This window comes from Hyaena hyaena, unplaced genomic scaffold (assembly GCF_003009895.1).
Source record: "Hyaena hyaena isolate Hyena2069 unplaced genomic scaffold, ASM300989v1 scaffold_1713, whole genome shotgun sequence".
Classification (NCBI taxonomy): domain Eukaryota; kingdom Metazoa; phylum Chordata; class Mammalia; order Carnivora; family Hyaenidae; genus Hyaena; species Hyaena hyaena.
Window position 1 is genome coordinate 35,105 of NW_024082346.1, and position 8,147 is coordinate 43,251.

Here is an 8,147-nt window from a genome sequence, read left to right on the forward strand (position 1 = left end):
TTAGCCAAAGCTGGACACTCAACCAACTGAGCCACCTACACACCCCAGCATCAGAAATATTATCTAAGTGGCTGCAGGGCAAAACTTCTGGCAAACACTGAATTGGCCTGTATTTTGTACAAAATACAAAGCACAGAGGCAAGAGAAGGAACTCTAAAATAAAGATGAAACTCTTTCCACTGACATTGTATGATTATTAAAGGACTGGGCCCAAGACAACATCAGGTGTATCCCTGTGGATTAGTTTAGCTGACATATGACAAAATAAAATTCCTGGTTTCCCCACGTGCGTGCCCTAAAGATCTATGATAGATGATTCAAAGAACCATGCTGTTGATGCTATGATAAGACCAGTGGCTATCTCTGACAAGTTAGAAACCCTGGAGGTAAATGCGTACACAAATAAGTGGACCATGAAGAAGGAGACACTGTCTCTGCCTAAGTATGGGTCCAGGATGTTCTGGTAGCTAGTCTCCACCCCTGTCCAACCAGGCCACAAGTGTGAGAAACTGGCACTGCTCACCATTGGGCAGGTGTTTACACTGGGTCATTACCTACTTACCAGGACTGAGGTTCTTTCAGCTGTTGTTACACAGGTTATAAAGTTGATATCTTGGCAATGAAAGTAGCCACCTCAGGATTGAGAGTTCATTGTTTTCTTCAAGACACTATTCAGGGACAAATCTAGTATCTCTGGCCCAAAAATGTATTTTGATCTGATTGTAAAAATGACCCTGCAGCTTTCCTACTAACCCCAGTACTGAAGAATACAAGGGTGGAATGGTCTCATTTCCCAGCTCTGGACCCACACTAACCCTTACTTTTCAGTAAATGACTTACAACCCTATTGCAAGCATTTATCTTCTTGATAGGCAGGCCCCTTATTGTGCTGTGTCCCTCATTACAAGTATGGTGCTGAACAAAGCAAAGGGGTATATTAAGATGATAAGAGCTAATTAGCAAATTTCTTCCTCTTTGTTTTGCTGTATTAAAATATAATTTTGGGGGGAAAAAGATGATGGGGTATGGATAAGAGTCTAGTCAACATATGATCTGAATCCCCGGGTATATTTGTAATTTGTCAATGCTCAACATTATGGGACCTGATAGATGGTATGGGCCTTTCTTTTTCAAATTATAAGTGGGGAAAGAAAAGAGCTCTATTATTGATTCAAATTGGATAGAGAAAACAAAGTTCACCCGGAAGAGCCCTCAAATAGATTTTTTTCAAAGTGAAAATGTTTCCTTTAATACAAACCTGTGCATTGTTTGCAGATGCCTCATTTAAAACAGTGAGTGTAGGACAGTTTTTAAAAGCCTAAGTAATAAAATGTATTCAATTACCTAAGAAAGTAAAAAAGCTCATTGAAAACTATTATGTACAAACTTTAAAAGATACTCAAAAGCATTTCAGATACTGGTAAGAGTTTCAAATGGAATATTTTATTGACATGTTAGTTGTCTTTTTAACATGTACACACACACTGACACACTCTGATCTGCATGGAACAAGGGTTGACTAAATGTCCTAAGGGAAAATGAAAAATTAAAAAATATATTAATTTTTCATTGTTATAGACAATTACACCCACATCACTTACAAAGCTATTACTGGTTCTGTCCAAGGAAGCAAAATGGCATGGGAGGAGGAAAGTTGTGGGTAAATTCAATAGTGATAACCGAAATCTCAACATGAGAAAGCTGACAAAACATGAATTTTTGCTGCGAAGTTTCTCTTGGCAAAATATGAAGAAAAGTCTGTCAATGGGCAGTAAATAAGAGAAGATGGTGAACTTCTGTAGTCAATTCTCACAGTATTGTGCAGGGGCATCAAGAAAACTGCTCAGTCCTTCTCTGGGACCAGTTTCAGAACTTTTCCAATTGCAATGGTCTTACCCTCATCTCTTAAAGTAAAACGACCCATCTGAGGAAAATCCTTGAATGTTTCAAGGCAGATAGTTCCTGCTGTCCTTAAACGGGCAATGCACACTTGATCTTGTTTCACGAAGCGAGGCCGTGTCTTACTTTTCTCTCCTGATTTTTTGTCTACTAAGGAGATTAAGGCTGTTATCTCAACTTCTTCAATACAAGTATGAATGTGCAGCACCGCATTATAGCCTGGGCAGATGATAGATTTATGCTCAATAATCACTATCTGAACATCGAATGTGCGTCCAGAATGGCACAGATTATTAGGGTCACAAAGTATGAATCCTGGAAGAATCTCTTCTTCTTCAATTCCTTTCAGTCTGATTTTAAGGTTTTCACCTGGGGCTACATAATCAGTTTCAGCATCATCAGAAAGAATTCCAAGAACTTCCACATTGTGTTTGTTCGGCATCATCACAAGCTGCTGGCCTTTAAAAATGGATCCTGATTCCAGCTTTCCCAGGACCACAGTGCCCATATCCTTGTACTTATCCACAATTGGCAGTCTAATTGGTCCATCAATTGATCTGTTGAAGTTTGGCATATTATCCAAATATGGAATAAATGGTAATCCAGTGTACCAAGGGCAAAAATCTGATTGCTCTTTAATGTTTGCCCCAGTCAGCCCTGAGCAGGGCATAAAGTGAATGTCCTTTTTGGGACTAAAGCCGACTTTTTTCAAAAAGGGCACCAGTTTTTCTTTACATTCTTCATATCTCTCGCTGCTCCAATTTACTGTGGGATCATCCATCTTATTGATAAGCACTACTAAATGTTTTACCCCTGCTGTTTTTGCCAACATTGCATGTTCTCTTGTCTGTCCACCTTTCTCAAATCCAGTTTCAAATTCTCCTTTCCTGGCAGAGATTACCAGTACAGCCAAATCAGCTTGAGAAGCACCACCAATCATATTTGGGACAAAACTCTTGTGGCCAGGAGCATCTAAAATGGTGAAATGTTTCTTTTCTGTTTCAAAATAGGCACGACCCACTTCTACTGTTTTACCCTTGTCTCGTTCTTCCTGATTTGTATCTAAGGCCCAGGACAAATACCAAGTTTCTCTGTTTTTTTCCTTAGCTTCTCTTTCATATTTCTCAAGTGTCCTTTTGTCAACCATTCCTGTCAAAAACATAATTTGTCCTCCAATGGTTGACTTTCCAGCATCTACATGCCCAATGAATACCACATTTACGTGTTCTTTTTTAGGGGCACCTGAGGGCATGACCACAGATTTAGATTTTCTTACTTCCTCTTTCTCCATCATTTCCTGGCCACTCTCTTCTGGGGGCCCTGAATCTCCCAAGGAACTACCCCCTGGCTCAGCTTCACTTACTTCTTTATTGTGCTCCCATGATTCTTCCAGGACCATTTCCACCTCTCCATTTTCTACAACAGGTTCTGAAAGTTCCATAGTAATGGCTGAATTGGAACCTTCACGCCACACTAACTGTTCCTCTTTGATATGTTCCACAGGTGCCCCCCTTCCCAGCCTTTTACCTTGAGGGTCGCCCGCGCCGATGCAGATTTCATCGATGCTGGTGATGTCCGCCGGGGGGGTCTGCGGCTGGGCTGGGCCCCGGAGAAAGGACGGCACAAACTCCGCGGCGTGTACGTTAGGCACGAAGGGTTTGGCGTTGACGTTGAGCTGACGGCTGAAGGCCGAGCTGAGATGCTCCCGCTGGGCTTCGGCCACCGCGTTGGAGGCTCCGTCTCCGCTAGGGGCCGAACCTGGGGTTTCCATGTCCACCTGGTCCCAGCAGTCGGGCGCGGAATCGCTGCTGCCGCTGCCCAGATCCATGGTCTGAGGACCTGATGGTGGCGGGGAGGGAGCGGAGTTAACACGCCAGAAAGAGCGGGCTACGCCGCCAGGGGTAAGGCTGCAAGAGCGAAGGGCCAAGGGGGAGCGACACGAACCTTAGTGGCAGGGTGGCAGCAGCTAAGTCCCAACACTGCATTCGCAACTGCGGCAGCGGCAGCAGATATGGCGGCTCAACCCTCTCCTCTTGTGTGTGAGCGGATCTCCTCCCCCAAACCCCAACCACTTCCGACTCCTCCACCGCCGACCCAACGTGGGGCGTGGATTGACCCCTCGCTGCCATCCGTACGTTGGGCCTGCTTAGTTCTCAGCCATGGGCTAAATCCAAAAGTAGAATTTGTAAAATGAAATTTTCCATTCATTTTTGTTCACACGATCTGGGAGAGCAATTTGACAATGTAATGATTAAACCTAGACTGGCACAACTGATTTACAATTTTACTCAAAGATTCAAGTAAAAATGAGAATTTCTATTGGACAAATAGAGGCAGGAGATGGGTTAACTACCCAGAAACCCAGCAACCAAAGGAAGAAATTACTAACTAGAGAGGCACTCATGAAATACACGAAGATGTAGCTGAACCTAAGAAATGTGACTTAAAATCACTCATTTAATTTGAAACCCTGAAGCTTTTTGATTTTCTCTCATTCATAGGGCCCCATAAGCCTGTAACTTTTGTTGATGACTTCTGTGGTGTAAGGATGGGGTTTATAACTTGTTTTCATGTAAAGTACTCTGTGTCCATGGAAGGAATCACCAAGGAGAACTTTGTCCCACTGAACCTGCCCAACTTACAGCATTTGTGCAGGTGCCTGAACAATGGCTAGCCCAAAATGCTGTGATGAATCACATAGACAGGCACTGAACTCAGATCACTTGTATTTTTCTAACCAACATATATTATGAGTATACCTGCCTCACTCACCAGCACCTCCTCAGAATACACCCTGGGTCCTCAGGATTTCCTGTCCCTTTCTGGAGGCTTGGAACCCTACTCACTGCTCATACTGGTAGTGGGTTTTTCTAAGGACAAATCAGCGTCATGTTGGAACTTTCTCCAGTTAATTGTAATGACAGGGTGCTGTGGATGTCAGCCTATTTAAACTGATTAAGAAGTCTGAGATGAACAAAGTCCATAGACACTAAACAATAGAATCTCACCTTCAGAAAGACTCTATAATATTTGAGCCAAAGCTTAAAAGAGTTAGTTTGTAAATTATCTTTAGATCAAACTGAAATAGAGAAAAATATCCTGGGAAAATACAATTTTCTAGTACAAGATGAGGCCATAAGGTTGGATATTAAATAAATAAAACAACAACAAGTCAAAATACTTGAAAAATTGGTGACTGGTTTATAACGTAACAATTTTGTTCTCCAGACTTTAGGAGTATAAAAAATGTTCTAACAGACCTGGATCTTTATGGTTTCAGTCTGAGGCTACCACTATTTTACTAGTTCTGTGCTATTCCCAAGGCATTAGATATCAAACCCCTTCATTCTTTTTGCCTCCAGTAATGGCTTAATTATTTGTTGTGACATAGAAAGAATGTGCAAGCCTATTCACAATGAATAGAAAGAACTGAGAGTAGGAATGTGAAGAGACCCTTGGACAATACTATACACATATGCTGCACACTTTCTCAGACATTCTGTAAACCTAGGATAGACTTATTAAAATGTCTCTGAGAAAACTTATCAAGGGATAGGCAGTTGTGTTCACATAAGGTCAGTATTAGTGAGGAAGCAGGACAGACCTGGGATGTTTCCTTCACCTGGGTCAATTGCATTGATCACGAGACTGTTAACATGACTGCTACTTAGTAAAATTTCTATTAGAGAACAGAGGATGCATCATTTTTAAAATCTTAAAGAAGAAATGAGAAATTGTGAGAGGATGTCCTGACAAGCCCACACCTTTGGGGTTCAGGGGGAGGCAGATCCACTCAAGAGAGAGAAACATTGACAGGGCTAAATAGACAGTAACTAATTTTGGACAAAATTTATTTGGTTTAAGTAATGGCGTGAGTGTGTCAAGTTTATTTGTTTAGAACTTTGAGTTTATTAATAAAAGAGAGAATTGGTTTTTAAGAAGAAATTTTTAGGTAATGGCCAGATACTGCCTACACTTAATAAAAAACTTTGGAGGGAGACACAGGATCTGAAACAGGCTCCAGGCCCCAAGCTAACTGTCAGCACAGAGCCCGATGCGGGGCTCGAACCCATGAACAGTAAGATCATGACCTGAGCCAAAGTCAGACTTTTAACAGATGATTGACCCACCCAGGTGCCCCAACAACTCACTTTTCTTGAGTGTTTTTAAGTAGCAGGTCATATTTCAATTATTTTCTATGGATTCTCTCATTTTGTTTTCCCTACCATTCTGTGAAGAATGTAATCTATCACTCCATTTTACAGATAAGAAATGGATGTTATGGGGGCTGAGGGGATTATCCAAGGTCGCATAGCTAGTAAATAGTAGATTTGGTGTTTTAACATGGACAAAAAGATTATAAGTCCACACAGGCTTCTAGCATCTATTATATATAAAGAATAATTTAGTGGAGTTCTCTTATGAGGACTTATGTTTCCTTCCTGAAGTAAGAGATAATCCTGAGGAGATTATGAGGGATGATTGCAATAAGAAAAATGGTGAATGGAGGAAGATACAGAACAAAGTTTTGGAGTATAGGTAGGGTGGCTAACTTGGAAGAAGTAAAATAATTTTTTTTGGGCCAAACGCTCAGCATCCAAGATGCACAGCCATAATTGGAAAAACCATTGAGATGAAGAAGCAGAATACAGACACTTGTTGATTTGCTGACAAACTACTCCCATAGGAGTGCTTGGACAGTGGTAGGGAGGAGCTGTGTTAGGGAAAGAGGGAAATTTGGGCTCTGGGAGTTTCTGGGAAGTAGTTTCTAGGAAGTAGAACAGTAGCAGATGATGGCACAGATGAGCAGAGCACAGAGGAAAAAGTGTGAGTGAGGACTAATGATCATGTAGGGAATGAATCTTGGAAGCCAAAAGATAATGAAATCCATGAGTTGAGGTCACTTGTCTCCCACCACACCCCCATGAAAGTAGAAAGATCCAATGAAGGAGAGTGAGTGTAACACCAAAGACAGCAAAGGGATAACGTCAGTTTCAAACACCTGATGGCGGGGCGGGCACAGAAATATAATGTCATACAAAACAATCAAGTTATGATATCAATACACCTCACTCACTTATTTGACATACTCAAAGCACACATTTACTAAGCACCTGCTTTGTGCTCGCTCCTATGTAGGCAGATTCAGATTGAGTGTGCATCGCTTAGGGCCAAATTGAGTGTCAGTAAGAATAATAACTAAGATGGACCTAAACACATCAAATGAGGTTAAATATTGAGTCCGTAGTGACTCTAAAGAAACAAAGACCTCACAGTCACCCTTATGAAATGTTAGGAAATAAACTCGTTATTCTGAAGTTGGGTGAGCAGAGGCAAATAATGAAATAATGAAACAATTATCCCATGCCATGTTTGGCACATGAACTGTAACATTAGCTCCCGAAGAGAAGATGAGGGAAGTTGCTCATCAGAGAAGAACTCCATCTAATAAATAAAGAAGGGTTATATGGAAACCAAGTTGAGAGTAAACTGTGAAAGAAAAAAAATAAAAGACAAACAAAAAAAAGAAGGGTTAATAGATTTAAAATATCTCAGCTTTAATTTTTTAATGATTATCTATTTTTGAGCAAGAGAGAGAGAGACAGAGTGTGAGCAGGGGAGGGGCGGGGGTGGGAGAGGGAGACACAGAATCCGAAGCAGGCTCCAGGCTCTGAGCTATCAACACAGAGCCTGACGTGGGGCTTGAACCCATGAACCGTGAAATCATGACCTGAGCTGAGGTTGGATCCTTAACCAACTGAGCCACCCGGGCACCCCAAAATATCTCAACTTTAAACTTCAAAGTACGCCAGCGACCTATGCTGGCAATATAAAAAGAGGGACAGCCATACAGTATGTGCCCCCTTGGGGAATAATGCAACACTCCTCTGAGAGTTTCTTGCTAAAATGTAAAGACTGAACCAGAAGAAGAGTCTGCCTCTAATTCCCTGTCACAAATCGCAGGATATCCTTCTTTCTCACGGCTGAATTAATATTCCTCTGCACATATGTCCTTTTTAAAATTTTTTTTATTTATTTTTTAATAGTTTATTGTCAACTTGGTTTCCACATAACACCCAGTGTTCATCAACACAAGTGCCCTCCTCCATGCCCATCACCCCTCTACTCCTCCCCCCTCACCCCCATCTGTTCTCAGTTTGTTCTCAGCATTCAAGAGTCTTTCATGATTTGCCTCCCTCCCTCTCCCCCACTTTTACCCCCTTCCCCTCGCCCACGGTCCTCCATTA

At 41.7% G+C, this 8,147-nt stretch overlaps 1 protein-coding gene across 1 annotated transcript; it reads right to left on the reverse strand.

Moving 5' to 3' along the window:
• Positions 1 to 1,421: 1,421 nt before the first annotated feature.
• Positions 1,422 to 3,935, reverse strand: GSPT2 (G1 to S phase transition 2). Its single transcript, XM_039224688.1, has 2 exons — positions 3,844 to 3,935; positions 1,422 to 3,738 (listed from the first exon to the last, which is right to left on the reverse strand). The coding sequence occupies exon 2, from the start codon at positions 3,725 to 3,727 to the stop codon at positions 1,844 to 1,846; it is 1,884 nt and encodes a 627-aa protein (XP_039080619.1). The 5' UTR covers positions 3,728 to 3,738; positions 3,844 to 3,935; the 3' UTR covers positions 1,422 to 1,843.
• Positions 3,936 to 8,147: the final 4,212 nt, after the last annotated feature.

Excerpts from the sequence above, each read along its gene's own strand:
- GSPT2 (XM_039224688.1), bottom strand. The coding sequence starts at position 3,727 with ATGGATCTGGGCAGCGGCAGCAGCGATTCCGCGCCCGACTGCTGGGAC.